The sequence below is a fragment of the Neopsephotus bourkii genome, unplaced genomic scaffold (assembly GCF_033783945.1).
Source record: "Neopsephotus bourkii isolate Nb327-2 ecotype Australia unplaced genomic scaffold, CSIRO-AGI_Nbou_v1 NB_838, whole genome shotgun sequence".
Taxonomy (NCBI): Eukaryota; Metazoa; Chordata; class Aves; order Psittaciformes; family Psittacidae; genus Neopsephotus; species Neopsephotus bourkii.
The window spans coordinates 2,311,504-2,332,528 of record NW_026901334.1 but is presented as its reverse complement, the minus strand read 5'-3'; the positions used below and the strand labels follow the sequence as shown (position 1 = coordinate 2,332,528).

The window sequence follows — 21,025 nt, the reverse complement described above, 5'->3', positions numbered from 1 at the left end:
TCAACATATGCGCAACAGGTAGGGTGCACCTTGTGTTAATTATTTCATAGAATGCTCCAGGGAAAATGTTAAGCTTTTATAAGGAAGGGGGAAGTTTTCTTAAAGGGAATTGTGAATGTGTATCTGTATGTCAAATCTACACATCTATGTCTAACTATATTTAAGCTAGGATTAATAGCAGAGATTATTAAAAACTTTCCTGGAAAGCATTTGTACCTAATATGTGCATACAGTGCAGAGGTATGAATTCAAGGTAGAACATAACTGAGATGCTTTCTAGTAATTGTGTATTATTCTGAGAATGAAGAAGAGGGAGAAAATGAGTCCAAAATAGTTAAAGCTTGAGCAGCCTGTGGCATATGCCCTGTGATGAGAGGTTAGGTTTACTGCAGTCGTTAACCTCTTTTAGAGAGGGCAACTATGAAGGCATTTGAAGTATTGAGACCCATTTACTTCACCAGCAGGTACAAGCAACGTGGTGCACAGCACCAATGAACCAGCAGCGATGGGGGCAACGACGCAAGAGGCTGAACCCACAGTGCTGGGACTAGTAACAGTTTCAGAGGAGAACCATGGCCTGGGAACAAGCACAAAGACAACCGTGGAAGACAAAAGTCTGACCAAGCCACCTCTCCTTAGGCAAAGTGCTTCAGATGAAGTGGGCCACCAAACCCTCAACACCACAGCAATGCCCATGGACCCCTTGACCCACTCCCCAGAGCCCACCGTGACACCACTGTCCTCCATCTATGAGAGGGAAGGCATGAGCTCTCCACAGATGCCTCCCCAGCCAGCCTCAGACAGCTCCTCAAGTGCCACAGCCTTGGGTCTCCGCCACACAGCTGACCCTGCTGTGCCTCTGGTTGACAGGAGCAGCACGTGGGACCCCTCCACAGCCAGCATTTTGCCTCTGGCAGATGTCATGGTGTCCAGTGTGGGGACCACAGTGGGTTCTGGAGGGAGCCCCATAGAGCTGCCCAGCCTCACTCACACCATGAGGACACCGACCTCCATGGCCACCGCAGGGACGGATGGCGTGGCGTGGCTGGGCACCATCACTGCAGGTAAGAGGCTTTAAGGATTTGTTGAGTAAGAGTGATCATCTGTTTCTTTTCTCTCATTTAGTACTGTTCATTTTGGGTCAGATCATCTTCTTTCAGAGGTGCTTTCTCTCCCTGGGTGTCATCTGAAATGTGTTACTATTCCTTAAGCTAGGGAGATTTGGGGATGATTTTTCTGGAAACTTTTTCTGTGTGACATATTAATCCTTAGAAACTCTTTGTGCTGTGGAGATACATTTGTTTGCTATTGCAGATTCAGTGTTCCCTCTGTGCAGATGTCAAGGAATGCTCCAGTCACTCAGGCTTCAGGGCAGGGGTAGCAACTTGACTGCAGATTTCTGCCCCTCAACAGCTGAAAGAGCTTGTCTGAGTGTGCACTCACAGGAAACATTGCCCAAATTCTCTATTTAGTTTGCTCTTTTCCCTTGATAGTCCATCTATGTTGCACTGTGTTCTCTTATGGCTTCTAGGCAGTTAAACTGTGTCAGAGTTAGTTTCTGGATGCAGGATAAGCTTGGCAAAGGAGGTGTTGAGAGGATCTCTGCTCAGACAGGAACAAAAACCCCTTAAACAGTGCCCTAATCCAGAAGTAAATGGAAATAAATTAGTACGGAAATAGGAGAAATCCCTTCCTTCCCCAGCCCTTACCTGGTTTGTGTTCAAAATGCAGTTCTTCGTCAATACCACCAGAAGGAAGTATTCAGTTACAAAACAGACTGGTAAAACCTGATTAATCAATCATAGTTTCGTGAGTATTCGTTAATATAGAACAGTCAAAGAATGAAATTTATGACAAATTGCTTTCCAAGCTACTTAGGAAAGGATTACCCACTAAGGTTTCCATTGCTGCGCCAGCAGAAGTGCAAGAATTATCCCTCTTTCAGAACTGAGTTTCTCTTAGGGAAGTTCATTCCTGGTTAAAACGGCAGGCTTAAAAAGGAAATTACCAACAGCCTTTGTGAAGGTGCTGCATTCTTTCCAAACTAGTCAGGCCTTTCCCTTCACTTTCATTACATGTGCAGAAATAGGAGTGTACACAACTAGGTGTTGCTACCAGGGAGGTACAAACACTTGAGTTCTGCTTAAAAGGAAATTCTGCTGGCTTATGGAAACAATACTAGAGACTTCATGAAAATAACATGGATTTCATGTCATCCCATGTAGCAACCATTGCCTTTATATCACAAAGAGTTTGTGACAGCACCTTATTCCATGTGTATGTTCTGCAAGTGAATTCTATTCCTTTTCAGTAGTATCAGGGCTGCCTCTTGATGTATCTCCCTGTGTAGCCCTCCCATCTAGGGTTTTGATACTCAGTGGATTGAAAAAAAAGCAGCCTCCACTGGCTATTCATAAAGTTCAAAATGAAAACACGGGGGCTGTGTCTTTTTGCATACACCTCAGAATTATTCCCCAAACTCCTTTGTTGCAACTTGATTTACCTTCATGGTTTTTGCAACTACTCTCCAAGTGACTCTCCAGTATGCTGGGATTATTCCCCTCCCCTCTGATTTTTTAACTCTTTTTATGCATAAAGATAAGCAAAAGAAAGACCATGTTAATGACAGTGGCTAAGCAAGAAGAAATGAATTGTGAATCACAAATTCTTTCTCCCTTACTAACTTGATGAAAGGTCAAGGACTGTTCAACTTACCTAACAGCTTGCACAACCAGGCAGGAACACACACACGTCAGCCCCTCAGACTATGACATAGGTGCTTGCTGTAATTTCAGAAACTTTGGAAGGAACTTTTAATCTCTATGTGTTATTCAACCAGTGCAAACCAAGCAATTAATAGTGTCCTTGTATCGTATCAACAAATGAAAACTGTGTTTTACAGAGAAATAATATCGATGTGAATGAATCTGGGCCTTATAAGAACCATTCAGTTCCTCAAGCTGGAAAACCAAATTTACTTTAGTTTTGTTAGAAATATATTAGCCAGTGTTTACTAGTTCTTTACCTGTGAAAAGGACACTTTTCATGTAAATTACCTCAAACATTCAGAAAAAAATTTGGATATTCAAAGCACACCTGCACCCTACGAGTTCTACAGCACAGCAAATATAATGTGATTTTTCAATCCAGTCAAACTAAGTATTACACTAATACTCATACACCAGCTGATTGAAATATAATTGTATGCTAGAGACTTTCGTGGTCATACAGACAAACATCCACCTCTAAACCTAGCACTGTATTGGCAACCAAGCCGCTCCATCAGGAAGCAGGTATTAAAAAGATGTTGGCCCTTTCCCTAAACAAAACACATGGGTTAATTAGAACTGTTAACTAGAATCTAACAGAAAACACACATAAGATTTTATTTTATTTTTCCCTGGGTTCATCTTGAACAAGAAAGAAGTGTGAGAGGAAAAGGAATCAGGATTCTGGAAAGAGAACAAGAACAGGAGTTCAGGCATGAGGGAACGCAAAGTCAAGCAGAGTCTGTATACCTGTCTATTTTCATACTCTCTGTCAACTGAAAATCATGATTTCATGATGCACAAAATGTCAGTTTCATTCAATATTGATGATGGTCTAAAATAGTTGAAAAGCATTTTAATGATCTTTCGAATTCCTGGATGTGGCAATCCTTTAAACAATGCTGTTATCTACTACTTCAGTTACCTACTGACAGTAGCGCATGAATTCACTGCATTTTGCCACTTTATCCACCTCTTTACTTTTGTGCATTCCCTCAAAGATCTTCTCCTGAATCCTTCTACCCATTCTCTCATTCAACAACAATGGAAGAAATCCAGGAGACCACTGAGATGAAGCAAAATTGTCCATCTGCAATTACAACAGTGGATATAATCTTGGCTCCTTATGCTAGGAAGGATGTGACCAATGATGTGACAATCAAATTGGGCCTTTCCTAGTATACAGCAATTCACAAAATAGCATCAGAAAATGTTTTCTCATTATCTGTAAAAGGAAATTGTAATACTGAAATGTAAAGCTCAACAAACCCGCTGTCTTTCTTTCTGTTATGTGCCCACCCTGACCTTAAATGTCTAAGAGATGAATGTGTGCTTGTGGCCTTCTTAAGGGTGTAGACTAGTCCCCATTCCTGATCATTTCATGCTCAGATTAACACACACTGACCTTTTCAAGCAGCAAGTTTCTTATTTACCTTACCTAAAGGGAAAGTACCATATTCTAATTTTAAAATCCTTGGGCTGTAAGGTACAAGCAGGTGTGTCCCTCTCCAAACCCTCAACAAGGTGCTGGCATTATGCAAGGTGCTTTAGTTTAAGAACGTTTCACCTTGACCATCAGACTCATCTTCTTCACCTGGTGCTGAGAGTTATTTCCGTGCTACCGAGAGCTCAGCAGATACTGAAGGGAATTTTGGACTTATCTGGTAAAACTATAATCTTTCAAGAAAAAAAGATGGATTGGACAACAAATTTATCTCGATATAAGCATAAACTTATATCTATTATCATAGCATTATGCTGCTTTTCAGGTAAGCTTCATTTATTTGCTACTTTAACAGAAAGACTCCTTTCAATATATTCTCTAAAGGTTTACCTATTTTTCCAATGAAATTACTCCCACTACAAACAATAACCAAAGAGAGCGTGTTTTATTTGTATCTGTGTAACTTCTTCAAACAATAACCAGGACAACTGTTAATTAAATCTATTCAGATTTTACCTTGTGATACAAGTGAAAACCCCTCTGCCATATACTTTTGATTGGCATGATTACATTGCTCATTTCCTTGTTATTTCTTAGCACGCAGAAATTACTCAAGTTTTCTTCAGTGAGAAGGAAAAAATAACAGAGAGGGAGACATATGGTGCATATAAATGAGGATACAGCACTTAGCAAAAGACAGAACATAAACTGTCATATTTGTTTTCAGCAACCAAAGTTCATTTCTTATGTTTTATTAAAAGAATGAGAGAGATATTAATATTTACCTTGTAAACTGCTTGTGTACGATTCTCAGTTAAGTTTTTAACTCATAAAAAGAGGAGAGTCCAAATAATAAATGTTTTGAGAAAATAATCGAGCTAGAAATACTTTTTTACCCACAAAAAAAAAAACAAAACTGAAAATCTAGAATGACATTTTCAATGGCAACAAAATGACTGAGGCTCTGAGTGTGAGGCTCTGGAATGCTCAAGTCACTGAAATTATATTTCTTATAAAATGAAAATTAGCTTTGTGAATAATTCTGAATTGCAAATCTAGAAGACATTTAATCATCATAAAATTCAAGATTTTTTTTTTGAAAATTCAAGTGTGAATTACTTGATTTCTATACAGAATAGCAGTTTGGTGGTAGTAGTTACTCAAAGGAGTATAAATCTAATTGTCTAAAATAAATATTAGTTTTAAAGTAAAGGCAATTAAGGCTGTTTTAATTCTGAATTAGAGGGGAAATGCAGAAGTTGCTAAATATTGCTTTAAATTATACAGGCTCCAAAACACTTGCATAATATAAAAATTGAATGAATTTAGATTAATTTACTCTCTCCCAGTAGCCTTTTGGCTGTTTTTGTTTTAGTTGGTGTACAGAAATCTGCACAAGGATTTCAAAAGGATTTTAAATGGACAACATTCTGCCAGTTGAATGTGAAAATGTTTGCCTTTTGCCACTGCACCATTTCCTTGGTTTTCTAATTTGCAACTCAGTCTCAATAGTTTAGTGTGTGCAAAATTACTGCTTACATGTGAATATATCCAGTTACTGTTAGACAAACATGTGCTTCCAGTTTGCTGGCTAGAGGACTTGATTGCCATATAGAGGTTAGCCTTTGTGAATCACTGGCCCTCTCTGCCAGAAACTGGATGCATAGCCTGAAAGCAAATCATACATCTCATTGTAAAGACAGCAAACATTGTTCTGTGTCACAGGAACATTGTGAAAATACTGATACCAAGGTACAGACTTAGCAGCTACATCAGATGAAGATACAAGACAAAATTAATTCATTGTGTTTGGTCCCTTCCTTTGGTTTTCTGAAAAAAATCCCAGTAACAAATCTATTAAACATTGCATGAATGGCTTAAACCCCTAAGATAGTACAGAGAAAAAGGCAGAATTTAACCAGTTGTTAATATTGACCTTTATATATAAACACCACATGGTACAGGGATTCCAGCATCCCATATTTTACAAAAAAAAAAAAGGAGTATATCTGATAGTTACACAGAACTGCATCCTTTCTTCGGATAAGGAATGGACTTCACTGACTCTTGCCTCTGAACTTTGGAAGCTTTATTTTGTTGTAAACATCAACATTATCGTGCCTGTAATTTCTAATATTCCTTCCATGCACAGAAATGCTAGAGTCTCACTTGAATGACTGGCATCTAAAAAGACCATAAAGATGAAGGAATAGGGAAAGGGCAAGGCATTATTTTTGTGTATAAAGTATAGAGCTGTGCTTTGCTTAGCACTGGATCATAGATTACAAGTCATGATAAGGAGAAGTGTTTATTAGTTTGCTTTACACAGCATGTTAGTTATGGAATCACAGAATGGTTGAGGTTGGAAAGGACCACCAGTGGTCAGGCAGCCCAAGCTCCTTGCTCAGGCAGGGTCACCTGGAGCACAATGCTTAGGATTATGTCCAAAGAGCTCTTGAATATCTCCAGGGAAAGAGACTCCACAGCCTCTCTGGGCAACCTATTCCAATGGTATCGATCAACTTCACAGTAATGTTCTTCCTCATGTTCAGCTGGAACTTCCTGTGCTGTAGTTTTTTGCTTTTGCTTCTTGTCCTATTGTCTGGCACCACTGAGAAGAGTCTGGCCCCATCCTCTTGACACCCTGCCTTCAGATACTTATACATATAGATCCTGAGCCCTTTTTTCTCTAGGCTCAACCAGCCCACCTGCCTTGGGCTTTTTCTTACAGGAGAAGTGCTCCAGACCCTTAATCATTCTAGTAGCCTTTCACTGGACTTGCTCCAGGAGCTCCATATATCTCTTGTAATGCGGAGCCCAAAACTGGACACAGTACTCCAAATGAGGCCTCTCAAGGGCTGAGTAGAGAGGGAGGATTACCTCTCTTGACCCAGTGTGATGTTCTTCCTAATGAAGCCCAAGATACCATTGGCCTTGGATACAAGGGCACACTGCTGGCTCATGGACTACTTGTCCATCAGGACCCCACAGTTCCCTCTCCACAAGGCAATACAGCCTCTAGACTGGAAGTGGCTCACAACCAAGTTGTTCCAGGTGGCTGGACAGTAAGCTCAGATCTTCCAGCAGTGCAAGCTGAACATCTCCAGGAAAAAGTCCACACAAATTCTTCTCTTCGGTGGTCCATCTAGCATAGTGTGACAACAAGGAAATTGTTGGCTTGGGTGCTGGAATATGATAATGATTCTTTAAATTTTGAATAGCTTGGTCTGAGTAGCTCTTCCTTTCCCCATCTTTTATCTCTGTAGCAGCACTAACAGAGGCAAAACATTAAAGCTATTAGTTTCCTAGTGGGTGTCAATCACAGGTGTTACCTAGCAAGGCTGGTATTCATCACAGGAAGAGATGCATACCAGACTTACAGAGCTGAACCTAACTGTGGAGGCATGGGGTGTGATTCCTGTAAAGGATTATGAGTAGAATGACCCCACCTTAGAAAAACTCAATCTGAATAATTTTGAGCATTTGCAAATAGCTCACAGGAAGAGAGTAATTCTTCTAGGCTGACAAAGACACAGGCATTGTGTTGTCAGTCACCAAAGTAGGTGTCAATGACTAGCAAAAAGTTCAGGTACTGCCAGTTCAGGAAAATTGAAAAAAGTATACAGTATAAAAACATACATGCAAAGCAGCTTGAAAAGTGTTTGACTTCTAAAGAGTTTATTTATTAAACTTATTATTGACCTATTTGGGTATCTATTGCTATTCTGAGGTCTGTTCCTTAGTGAAATATACTAAAAAACTTATAACAGCATAAATTTCTCAAGGAGGTGTTATGTAATAACTAACTAGAAAGTACAAAATCAGATTTGCCAAAACTTATTGAGCACTGAGGAGGACAAAAAGGAATTGAAAATTAGTAGGAGAATGATTAATCAATGGAAAGGAAGGAATTTGAGTTTATGGAATGCTCAGATAGATATATTTACTGAAAAAAGAACTTTAGAACCAACTAACAAAGATTAACAATGTCACGTCTTCCGCAGGCACTGCAGTTTTATGCACTTCGACACAAACAATAACCTCAGCTTTAGAGACAACCTCCTCCCTGCTCTACAGCCACACGGTAACAACGAGCCCAGCAGCTCAATCAACCACTGCAGTCAATCCCAGCACAGATGGAACATCTTCTGCTTCTGCTGTCACCTCCACAACTCCACAAATAACAGAATCCACCACGACAGTCCTTGTAACATCATCGTCCCCCGCTCCAGACCAAAGCCCAACAACAGCCACCACATCCCCTCTTCTAAGCACACCCGATGAGAACATTTCCGCAACTCTGACAACTTCTACACCCATTTCCTCTTTTCCAAAAACCTCCATGGCTACCAGCACGGGTGCATCCACCCTGGAGGAAAGCACTGTGATCGCCACAACCACTATGCAAGATAATTACACCACCATCTCTCCGGCCACATCTACTCCAGAAACTAAAACTTTAGTTTCTTCGACTCAAGCACAAACCTCTGCTATAGAGACAACCTCCTCCCTGCTCTCCAGCAGCACGGCAACAACGAGCCCAGCAGATCAAACAACCACAGCAGTCAATCCCAGCACACCTGGAACATCTAATTCCGCTGTCACCTACATAACTCCACAGATAACAGAATACCCCACCACAGTCCTTGTGACTTCATCCTCCTCTGCACCAGCCACAAGCCCAACTACATCCACCACATCCACTCTTCTGAGCACATCTGAGGAGAACATTTCCACTACTTTGACAACTCCATCAATTTCATCTTTTTCAACAAAATCTAGTGCTACCAGCACGGCTGCATCTACCCTGGAGGAAAGCACTGTAATCGGGAAAACAACCATGCAGGAAAACTACACCATCGTCTCCACGAACACATCTCCTCCAGAAACTACAGCTTTACTCACTTCGACTCAAGCACAAACTTCTGCTATAGAGACAACCTCCTCCCTGATCTCCAGCAGCACAGGAACAATGACCCCAGCAGCTCAAACAACCACTGCAGTCAATCCCAGCACAGCTGGAACATCTTCTGCTTCTGCTGTCACTTCCACAACTGCACAGATAACAGAATCGCCCACCACAGACCTTGTAAGATCATCCTCCTCTGCTCCAGCCTCGAGACCAACTACAGCCACCACATCATCTCCTCTGAGCACATCTGAGGAGAACATTTCCACAACTTTGACAACTTCTACACCCATTTCCTCTCTGTCAACAGCCTCCACTGCTACCAGCCCGAGAGCATCCACCCTGGAGGAAAGCACTGTAATCGCCACAACAACCACGCAGGAAAATGACACCACCTTCTCCACCGCCACATCTCTTTCAGAAACTACAGCTTTACCCTCTTCGACTCAAGCACAAAGCTCTGCTTTCGAGACAACCTCCTACATGATCTCTAGCAGCACAGCAACAACGAGCCCAGCAGCTCAAACAACCACTGCAGTCACTCCCAGCACAGCTGGAACAACTTCTGCTTCCGCTGTCACCTCCACAACTCCACAGATAACAGAATCACCCACCACAGTCCTTGTGACTTCATCCTCCTCTGCTACAGCCACAAGTCCAACTACAGCCACCACATCCCCTCTTCTGAGCACATCTGATGAGAACATTTCCACAACTTTGACAACTACACCCATCTCCTCTTTTCCAACAAAATCTAGTGCTACCAGCACGGCTGCATCCACCCTGGAGGAAAGTACTGTTATCGCCACAACAACCATGGAGGAAAATCACACCACCGTCTCCATGGCCACATCTCCTCCAGAAACTACAGCTTTACCCTCTTCGAGTCAAGCACAAAGCTCTGCTTTCGAGACAACCTCCTCCCTGATCTCCAGCAGCAGGGCAACAACGAGCTCAGCAGCTCAATCAACCACTGCAGTCAATCCCAGCACAGATGGAACATCTTCTGCTTCTGCTGTCACCTCCACAACTGCACAGATAACAGATTCGCCGACCACAGTCCTTGTAAGATCATCCTCCTCTGCTCCAGTCCCAAGCCCAACTACAGCCACCACATCATCTCTTCTGAGCACATCTGAGGAGAACATTTCCACAACCTTGACAACTTCTACATCCACTTCATCTTTTTCAACAAAATCTAGTGCTACCAGCAGGGGTGCATCCACCATGGAGGAAAGCACTGTGATCGCCACAACCACCATGCAGGAAGACTACACCACCGTCTCTACGAACACATCTCCTCCAGAAACTACAGCTTTACCCTCTTCGACTCAAGCACAAAGCTCTGCTTTTGAGAAAACCTCCTCCCTGATCTCCAGCAGCACAGGAACAACGAGCACAGCAGCTCAAACAACCACTGCAGTCCCTCCCAGCCCAGCTGGAACAACTTCTGCTTCCGCTGTCACCTCCACAACTCCACAGATAACAGAATCACCCACCACAGTCCTTGTAACTTCATCCTCCTCTGCTCCAGCCACAAGCCCAACTACAGCCACCACATCATCTCTTCTGAGCACATCCGAGAATATTTCCACAACTTTGACAACTTCGATACCCATTTCCTCTCTGTCAACAGCCTCCACTGCTACCAGCCCGAGAGCATCCACCCTGGAGGAAAGCACTGTAATCGCCACAACAACCACGGAGGAAAATGACACCACCTTCTCTACGGCCACATCTCTTTCAGAAACTACAGCTTTACCCTCTTCGACTCAAGCACAAAGCTCTGCTTTCGAGACAACCTCCTACATGATCTCTAGCAGCACAGCAACAACGAGCCCAGCAGCTCAAACAACCACTGCAGTCACTCCCAGCACAGCTGGAACAACTTCTGCTTCCGCTGTCACCTCCACAACTCCACAGATAACAGAATCCCCCAGCACAGTCCTTGTGACTTCATCCTCCTCTGCTACAGCCACAAGTCCAACTACAGCCACCACATCCCCTCTTCTGAGCACATCTGATGAGAACATTTCCACAACTTTGACAACTACACCCATCTCCTCTTTTCCAACAAAATCTAGTGCTACCAGCACGGCTGCATCCACCCTGGAGGAAAGTACTGTTATCGCCACAACAACCATGGAGGAAAATCACACCACCGTCTCCATGGCCACATCTCCTCCAGAAACTACAGCTTTACCCTCTTCGACTCAAGCACAAAGCTCTGCTTTCGAGACAACCTCCTCCCTGATCTCCAGCAGCAGGGCAACAACGAGCTCAGCAGCTCAATCAACCACTGCAGTCAATCCCAGCACAGATGGAACATCTTCTGCTTCTGCTGTCACCTCCACAACTGCACAGATAACAGATTCGCCGACCACAGTCCTTGTAAGATCATCCTCCTCTGCTCCAGTCCCAAGCCCAACTACAGCCACCACATCATCTCTTCTGAGCACATCTGAGGAGAACATTTCCACAACCTTGACAACTTCTACATCCACTTCATCTTTTTCAACAAAATCTAGTGCTACCAGCAGGGGTGCATCCACCATGGAGGAAAGCACTGTGATCGCCACAACCACCATGCAGGAAGACTACACCACCGTCTCTACGAACACATCTCCTCCAGAAACTACAGCTTTACCCTCTTCGACTCAAGCACAAAGCTCTGCTTTTGAGAAAACCTCCTCCCTGATCTCCAGCAGCACAGGAACAACGAGCACAGCAGCTCAAACAACCACTGCAGTCCCTCCCAGCCCAGCTGGAACAACTTCTGCTTCCGCTGTCACCTCCACAACTCCACAGATAACAGAATCACCCACCACAGTCCTTGTAACTTCATCCTCCTCTGCTCCAGCCACAAGCCCAACTACAGCCACCACATCATCTCTTCTGAGCACATCCGAGAATATTTCCACAACTTTGACAACTTCGATACCCATTTCCTCTCTGTCAACAGCCTCCACTGCTACCAGCCCGAGAGCATCCACCCTGGAGGAAAGCACTGTAATCGCCACAACAACCACGGAGGAAAATGACACCACCTTCTCTACGGCCACATCTCTTTCAGAAACTACAGCTTTACCCTCTTCGACTCAAGCACAAAGCTCTGCTTTCGAGACAACCTCCTACATGATCTCTAGCAGCACAGCAACAACGAGCCCAGCAGCTCAAACAACCACTGCAGTCACTCCCAGCACAGCTGGAACAACTTCTGCTTCCGCTGTCACCTCCACAACTCCACAGATAACAGAATCCCCCAGCACAGTCCTTGTGACTTCATCCTCCTCTGCTACAGCCACAAGTCCAACTACAGCCACCACATCCCCTCTTCTGAGCACATCTGATGAGAACATTTCCACAACTTTGACAACTACACCCATCTCCTCTTTTCCAACAAAATCTAGTGCTACCAGCACGGCTGCATCCACCCTGGAGGAAAGTACTGTTATCGCCACAACAACCATGGAGGAAAATCACACCACCGTCTCCATGGCCACATCTCCTCCAGAAACTACAGCTTTACCCTCTTCGACTCAAGCACAAAGCTCTGCTTTCGAGACAACCTCCTCCCTGATCTCCAGCAGCAGGGCAACAACGAGCACAGCAGCTCAATCAACCACTGCAGTCAATCCCAGCACAGATGGAACATCTTCTGCTTCTGCTGTCACCTCCACAACTGCACAGATAACAGATTCGCCGACCACAGTCCTTGTAAGATCATCCTCCTCTGCTCCAGTCCCAAGCCCAACTACAGCCACCACATCATCTCTTCTGAGCACATCTGAGGAGAACATTTCCACAACCTTGACAACTTCTACATCCACTTCATCTTTTTCAACAAAATCTAGTGCTACCAGCAGGGGTGCATCCACCATGGAGGAAAGCACTGTGATCGCCACAACCACCATGCAGGAAGACTACACCACCGTCTCTACGAACACATCTCCTCCAGAAACTACAGCTTTACCCTCTTCGACTCAAGCACAAAGCTCTGCTTTTGAGAAAACCTCCTCCCTGATCTCCAGCAGCACAGGAACAACGAGCACAGCAGCTCAAACAACCACTGCAGTCCCTCCCAGCCCAGCTGGAACAACTTCTGCTTCCGCTGTCACCTCCACAACTCCACAGATAACAGAATCACCCACCACAGTCCTTGTAACTTCATCCTCCTCTGCTCCAGCCACAAGCCCAACTACAGCCACCACATCATCTCTTCTGAGCACATCCGAGAATATTTCCACAACTTTGACAACTTCGATACCCATTTCCTCTCTGTCAACAGCCTCCACTGCTACCAGCCCGAGAGCATCCACCCTGGAGGAAAGCACTGTAATCGCCACAACAACCACGGAGGAAAATGACACCACCTTCTCTACGGCCACATCTCTTTCAGAAACTACAGCTTTACCCTCTTCGACTCAAGCACAAAGCTCTGCTTTCGAGACAACCTCCTACATGATCTCTAGCAGCACAGCAACAACGAGCCCAGCAGCTCAAACAACCACTGCAGTCACTCCCAGCACAGCTGGAACAACTTCTGCTTCCGCTGTCACCTCCACAACTCCACAGATAACAGAATCCCCCAGCACAGTCCTTGTGACTTCATCCTCCTCTGCTACAGCCACAAGTCCAACTACAGCCACCACATCCCCTCTTCTGAGCACATCTGATGAGAACATTTCCACAACTTTGACAACTACACCCATCTCCTCTTTTCCAACAAAATCTAGTGCTACCAGCACGGCTGCATCCACCCTGGAGGAAAGTACTGTTATCGCCACAACAACCATGGAGGAAAATCACACCACCGTCTCCATGGCCACATCTCCTCCAGAAACTACAGCTTTACCCTCTTCGACTCAAGCACAAAGCTCTGCTTTCGAGACAACCTCCTCCCTGATCTCCAGCAGCAGGGCAACAACGAGCTCAGCAGCTCAATCAACCACTGCAGTCAATCCCAGCACAGATGGAACATCTTCTGCTTCTGCTGTCACCTCCACAACTGCACAGATAACAGATTCGCCGACCACAGTCCTTGTAAGATCATCCTCCTCTGCTCCAGTCCCAAGCCCAACTACAGCCACCACATCATCTCTTCTGAGCACATCTGAGGAGAACATTTCCACAACCTTGACAACTTCTACATCCACTTCATCTTTTTCAACAAAATCTAGTGCTACCAGCAGGGGTGCATCCACCATGGAGGAAAGCACTGTGATCGCCACAACCACCATGCAGGAAGACTACACCACCGTCTCTACGAACACATCTCCTCCAGAAACTACAGCTTTACCCTCTTCGACTCAAGCACAAAGCTCTGCTTTTGAGAAAACCTCCTCCCTGATCTCCAGCAGCACAGGAACAACGAGCACAGCAGCTCAAACAACCACTGCAGTCCCTCCCAGCCCAGCTGGAACAACTTCTGCTTCCGCTGTCACCTCCACAACTCCACAGATAACAGAATCACCCACCACAGTCCTTGTAACTTCATCCTCCTCTGCTCCAGCCACAAGCCCAACTACAGCCACCACATCATCTCTTCTGAGCACATCCGAGAATATTTCCACAACTTTGACAACTTCGACACTCATTTCCTCTCTGTCAACAGCCTCCACTGCTACCAGCCCGAGAGCATCCACCCTGGAGGAAAGCACTGTAATCGCCACAACAACCACGCAGGAAAATGACACCACCTTCTCCACGTCCACATCTCTTTCAGAAACTACAGCTTTACCCTCTTCGACTCAAGCACAAAGCTCTGCTTTTGAGACAACCTCCTACATGATCTCTAGCAGCACAGCAACAACGAGCCCAGCAACTCAAACAACCACCGCAGTCACTCCCAGCACAGATGAAACCTCTTCTGCTTCTGCTGTCACCTCCACAACAACACTGATAACAGATTCGCCCACCACAGTCCTTGTAACTTCATCTTCCTCTGCTCCAGTCCCAAGCCCAACTACAGCCACCACATCATCTCTTCTGAGCACATCCGAGAATATTTCCGCAACTTTGACAGCTTCTACATCCACTTCATCTTTTCCAACAAAATCTAGTGCTACTAGCAGGGGTGCATCCACCCTGGAGGAAAGCACTGTGATCGCCACAACAACTACGCAGGAAAATGACACCACCTCCTCCACGGCCACATCTCTTTCAGAAACTACAGCTTTACCCTCTTCGACTCAAGCACAAAGCTCTGCTTTCGAGACAACCTCCTACATGGTCTCTAGCAGCACAGCAACAACGAGCCCAGCAGCTCAAACAACCGTTGCAGTCAATCCCAGCACAGATGGAACATCTTCTGCTTCTGCTGTAATCTCCACAACTGCACAGATAACAGAATCCCCCAGCACAGTCCTTGTATCATCATCCTCCTCTGCTCCAGCCTCGGGCCCAACTACAGCCACCACATCATCTCTTCTGAGCACACCCGAGAATATTTCCACAACTTTCACAACTTCTACACCCATTTCCTCTCTGTCAACAGCCTCCACTGCTACCAGCCCGAGAGCATCCACCCTGGAGGAAAGCACTGTAATCACCACAACAACCAGGAAGGAAAAGGACACCACCGTCTCCACAAACACATCTCCTCCAGAAACTACAGCTTTACTTTCTTCGACTCCAGCACAAACCTTTGCTTTAGAAATAACCTCCTCCCTGATGTCCAGCAGCAGGTCAACAACGAGCGCAGCAGCTCAAACAACCACTGCAATCACTCCCAGCACAGCTGGAACATCTGCTTCTGTTGTCACCTCCACAACTCCACAGATAACAGAATCACCCACCACAGTCCTTGTAACATCATCGTCTTCTGCTACAGCCACAAGTCCAACTACAGCCACCACAGCATCTCTTCTGAGCACATCCGAGAATATTTCCACAATTTTGACAACTTCGACACTCATTTCCTCTCTCTCAACAGCCTCTTCTGCTACCAGCCCGAGAGCATCCACCCTGGAGGAAAGCACTGTAATTGCCACAACAACTACGCAGGAAAATGACGCCACATTCTCCACAGCCACATCTCTTTCAGAAACTACAGCTTTACCCTCTTCGACTCAAGCACAAAGCTCTGCTTTCGAGACAACCTCCTACGTGATCTCTAGCAGCACAGCAAGAACGAACCCAGCAGCTCAAACAACCACTGCAGTCACTCCCAGCACAGCTGGAACAACTTCTGCTTCCGCTGTCACCTCCACAACTGCACAGATAACAGAATCCCCCACCACAGTCCTTGTAACTTCATCCTCCTCTGCTCCAGTCTCAAGCCCAACTACAGCCACCACATCCCCTCTTCTGAGCACATCTGAGGAGAACATTTACACAGCTTTGACAACTTCTACATCCACTTTAACTTTTCCAACAAAATCTAGTGCTACTAGCAGGGGTGCATCCACCCTGGAGAAAAGCACTTTGATCGCCACAACAACCATGCAGGAAAATGAAACCACCTCCTCCACGGCCACATCTCTTTCAGAAACTACAGCTTTACCCTCTTTGACTCAAGCACAAACCTCTGCTTTAGAGATAACTTCCACCCTGTTCTCCAGCAAGACGGCAACAACGAGCCCAGCAGCTCAAACAACCACTGCAGTCACTCCCAGCACAGCTGGAACAACTTCTGCTTCCGCTCTCACCTCCACAACTGCACAGATAACTGATTTTCCCACCACAGTCCTTGTAACATCATCCTCCTCTGGTCCTAGAACTTTGGCAACTTCTACACCCATTTCCTCTTTTCCAAGAACCTCCCAGTCTACCAGGAATGGTGCATCCACCCTGGAGGAAAGCACTGTGATCGCCGCAACCACCATGCAGGAAAACTACACCATTGTCTCCCCTGCAACATCTCCTCCTGACACTACAACTTTGGTCTCTTCAACTCAAACAGAAACCTCTGCATTAGAGATAACCTCCTCACTGTTCTCCAGCAGCATGGGAACAAGCTCATCTGTTATTCTTAGCACGCCTGTGGATAGCATTTCCTCATCTTGGTCCACATCTTCACTCACCTCCCCCCAGTCAACAAGCTCCAATTCTACAAGTAGAGGGAAGTCTACCCTTGATGGCACCATTGTGGGCACCACCACTGTGAAGGAAATCTCCACCATTGCCATCACATCTACATCTCCTTCTGAAACTGGGGTTTCAAGCTCTTCCACTCAGGCGTATACATTTGTTCCTGATTCAACCTCCGCATTCCTCTCCTCCACACAAACAGGCATCCCAGCTGCTGAAACGACTGCTACTCTGACTTCCATCCTCTCCGGACCATCCACTGCTGCCCTTGTCACTCACACAGCTACAACAACAGAGAAGTCTTTCATTTCTTTTTCTGATCTCACAACTACTGTGTATTCTGAAACACTGGCCGGAGTCACTGTTAGTAGTACTCCAAAAACAAGTAAGTCAAGTCAAAGTAGCAACTTCTTATAATTGTAAACGTATCACACTGAAGAATTCTTAAGTTTCACTATTATCAATCTACCATTAATCCTGTTTTCAACATGTCAGTATGCAAAATATTTTTAGTTATTTTTCTTTTAGAAGTACCCTGCTCCCTTAAGAAAGGATGTTAATTACAAACCCTTATTTTATTAGTATTATTTAGAAAGTGCCTCTCATTTCATAGCATGATTCTAGACTTCCTGATTTCTATTGGGAAATACTTCATGAACACTGAAAATCAAACCAAATTTCTAAGTTGAGAGGAAATAAAAGACGAAGCAGATAATGTCTCCTATTCGTGAAACTAAAAATTAACCATACACATTCGTATAATGGAGACATTTAAAAAAATACACAGAGCAATGTTGTTTAAAGATATAAATACAATATAAAATATATACTTAAAATAGAAAGTATTGTATCAATTATTAAATTCTGAACAAAGACCACGTGAAAATAAATGATTTGGACAGCCAGTTTCTATAAAAATAGAACAGAGCCAAATAGCAGGTGTAATTATGAGAAACCTCTGTGTTTGCCATGCAGAGCTTTGGCATTCTTGCTCTTGCACCTTGTCACTCCCTGCCTGTGCTTCTTGCAGCTCCCAGCCATGCACCAACGACACCTGCAGCCCTCGAGCATTTCACCATCAACTTCACCATCACCAATCTCCCCTACAATTCTGACCTAGCCACTCCGGAATCAGCAAAGTTCAACACTACAAGGAGAGTCATGAACACCTTGGTAAGCGGTGCATGCACAGCAATGACTGCCCCTGGCAGCCCCATAAACTGGAAGGGATTGTAAGGAGATGGCATTTTCTTAACTGTGAAACCTCTCTTCTTGGCAGCTTGACCAGCTTCTGCAGGGAACCAGCATTGGCCCCACTCTCCTTGGATGCAAAACAAAAGCTTTCAGGTTTGGAATATGACTCGGTGTCCTTTTGCCTGTCCCACAATCAGATGATGGGTCCCATCAAGCTCATGCTCTGTTTCTGCCTGGATCAGCTGGGAGGATTCTTCTCCTAGACATGCTCATGCTTTAGGTCCCACTCTCTGATTCCATCCTGTCTTATGTCATACATGTGCATTTTGCCTTCTTGCCTCACGGCACTGAGAGTAAAGTAACAAGATGAACTAAAGACCTACATAGCATTGTGATTCCTCAACATCTTCACGGTGCTATCACATTAAGAAAGCAGTACTTGGCCACCATGCACACGTAGGCTATGAAAGCAGAGACGTGATTGACAAGCACGGATGACTGTGGAAGCCCCAAGGTCTGGCAGTACAGCAACAGGGTACAGAGGAGGGTGTTCACGTCAGTGATGTGTTTTCCAGGCCCGTGACACAAGCTGATAACACAAGAGTGGACGCCGTCTGCACGTATAGAAAGGAGCCCTCAGACCCGACCTTGGACAGGGTGGGCCTCTACCACCAAGTGAGCAACAAGACCAGAGGCATCACGCAGCTGGGTCCCTACAGCCTGGACAAGGACAGCCTCTACGTTAACGGTGACCTATGCTCCTCTCTGAAGCCATCCCCGAAACATACCATAACCAGGCTCCAGCCACTGACCCTCTCTCAATCTCTCTCTCTTTGTTCCAGGTTACAATGAACAGCCAGTCCTTCCTGGTGAGTAACTTGCAGGAGGTGCTGGGCTCAGAAGGCACCAAGCGCACCATGAGGGGCTTCAAAGGCTAGAGGCCAGTGTAGGGCAGGGCTTGTGACGACTGAGAGAAGCAGGGAGCCTGAAAGATCCCCATCAAGACCAGGGCTGGGAAGGAGGGGAGATCGGCAGAGACCTCTGCCTTTGCCACAGAGAGCTTTGACATCCTTGTTCTTGCACCTTGTCACTCTCTGCCTGTGATTCTTACAGCTCCCAGCCATGCACCAACGACACCTGCAGCCCTCGACCATTTCACCATCAACTTCACCATCACCAATCTCCCCTACAATTCTGACCTAGCCACTCCGGGATCAGCAAAGTTCAACACTACAAGGAGAGTCATGACCACCTTGGTAAGCGGTGCATGCACAGCAATGGCTGTGCCCCAGGCAGCCCCCTAAACTTGAACAGAGTGTAAGGAAATTACATTGTCTCAACTGCGAAACCTCTCTTTTTGGCAGCTCAACCGGCTCCTGCAGGGAAGCAGCATTGGCCCCGCGTTCCTGGGATGTGCAAAGACAGCTTTCAGGTTTGGAGTGTGGCTGAGTGTGCCTTTGCATGTCCCAAGATCTGATGATGGGGCCCATCAGTATCTTTCCCTCTTCCTGCCTCTACTTAGGAGTCCAGGTGTGCTCACTGATGCTCTCCTGCTTTAGAGCTCATTCCCTGATGCTCTTCTAGTTTAGGTCATATCCTGTCATTTGGTCCTCTCACCTTGGCCAGTGACAGTGTTGTCCCAAGAAGTGTAAAGCTCTTCTTGGCCATCTCCATCCTTAACAGCCCCAAACAGTTAACACAGGCAGAGAGCAGTACGTGGTCACCATGCACACATAGTTTATGAAGGCAGAGATCTGATTCCCAAACAAGGATGGATACGGAAGCCCCAAGGCATGGCCATGCAGTGAGAGTACAGAGAAGGGTGCTCACGTCAGTGCTATGTTTCCCAGGCCCGTGATGCAAGGGGATAGCACAAGAGTGGACGCCGTCTGCACGTATAGAAAGGAGCCCTCAGACCCGACCTTGGACAGGGTGAGCCTCTACCACCAAGTGAGCAACAAGACCAAAGGCATCATGCAGCTGGGTCCCTACAGCCTGGACAAGGACAGCCTCTACGTCAACGGTGACCTATGCTCCTCTCTGAAGCCATCCCTGGCCCGTACCATAACCAGGCTCCAGCCACTGACCCTCTCTCAATCTCTTTCTCTTTTTTCCAGGTTACAATGAACAGCCAGTCCTGCCTGGTGAGTGCCTTGCTGGAGCGGGCTGGGCTCAGCATGCACCAAGTGCTTGAAAGGGCTCTTCTGCTAGGGAAAGGCCAATACAGGGCAGGGCTTGTGATCTCTGGGAGAAGCAGGGAGCCAGGCAAATCCCCATCAAGACCAGGGCCAGGAGGGTGGGGTGCTGGGCAGGAGACCTCTGCCTTTCCCAGGCAGAGCTTTGACATCCTTGATCTTGCAACTTGTCACTCCCTGCTGTGCTTCTTACAGCTCCCAGCCATGCACCAGCGACACCTGCAGCCCTCGACCATTTCACCATCAACTTCACCATCACCAATCTCCCCTACAATTCTGACCTAGCCACTCCGGGATCAGCAAAGTTCAACACTACAAGGAGAGTCATGACCACCTTGGTAAGCGGTGCATGCACAGCAATGGCTGTGCCCCAGGAGCCCCCTAAACTTGAACAGAGTGTAAGGAAATTACATTGTCTCAACTGCGAAACCTCTCTTTTTGGCAGCTCAACCGGCTCCTGCAGGGAAGCAGCATTGGCCCCGCG

The 21,025-nt window shown here is 45.8% G+C and overlaps 2 protein-coding genes and 1 long non-coding RNA gene across 3 annotated transcripts; all 3 read left to right on the top strand.

Annotated features, from left to right (window-relative positions):
• The first annotated feature begins 505 nt into the window (after positions 1-505).
• Positions 506-16,134, top strand: LOC133213494 (serine-rich adhesin for platelets-like). The gene is made up of 3 exons (XM_061355722.1): positions 506-1,064; positions 8,217-15,854; positions 15,902-16,134. Exons 1-3 carry the CDS (start codon positions 506-508, stop codon positions 16,132-16,134), a joined length of 8,430 nt encoding a protein of 2,809 aa, XP_061211706.1.
• A 1,987-nt stretch (positions 16,135-18,121) lies between these two features.
• Positions 18,122-19,905, top strand: LOC133213493 (mucin-16-like). The gene is made up of 6 exons (XM_061355721.1): positions 18,122-18,325; positions 18,432-18,499; positions 18,922-19,094; positions 19,189-19,215; positions 19,460-19,602; positions 19,711-19,905. The coding sequence occupies exons 1-6, from the start codon at positions 18,122-18,124 to the stop codon at positions 19,903-19,905; spliced, it is 810 nt and encodes a 269-aa protein (XP_061211705.1).
• A 351-nt stretch (positions 19,906-20,256) lies between these two features.
• Positions 20,257-20,846, top strand: LOC133213647 (uncharacterized). The gene is made up of 3 exons (XR_009725854.1): positions 20,257-20,369; positions 20,464-20,490; positions 20,737-20,846. It is a non-coding gene; the product is annotated as an uncharacterized LOC133213647 (long non-coding RNA).
• The last annotated feature ends 179 nt before the right edge of the window (positions 20,847-21,025 follow it).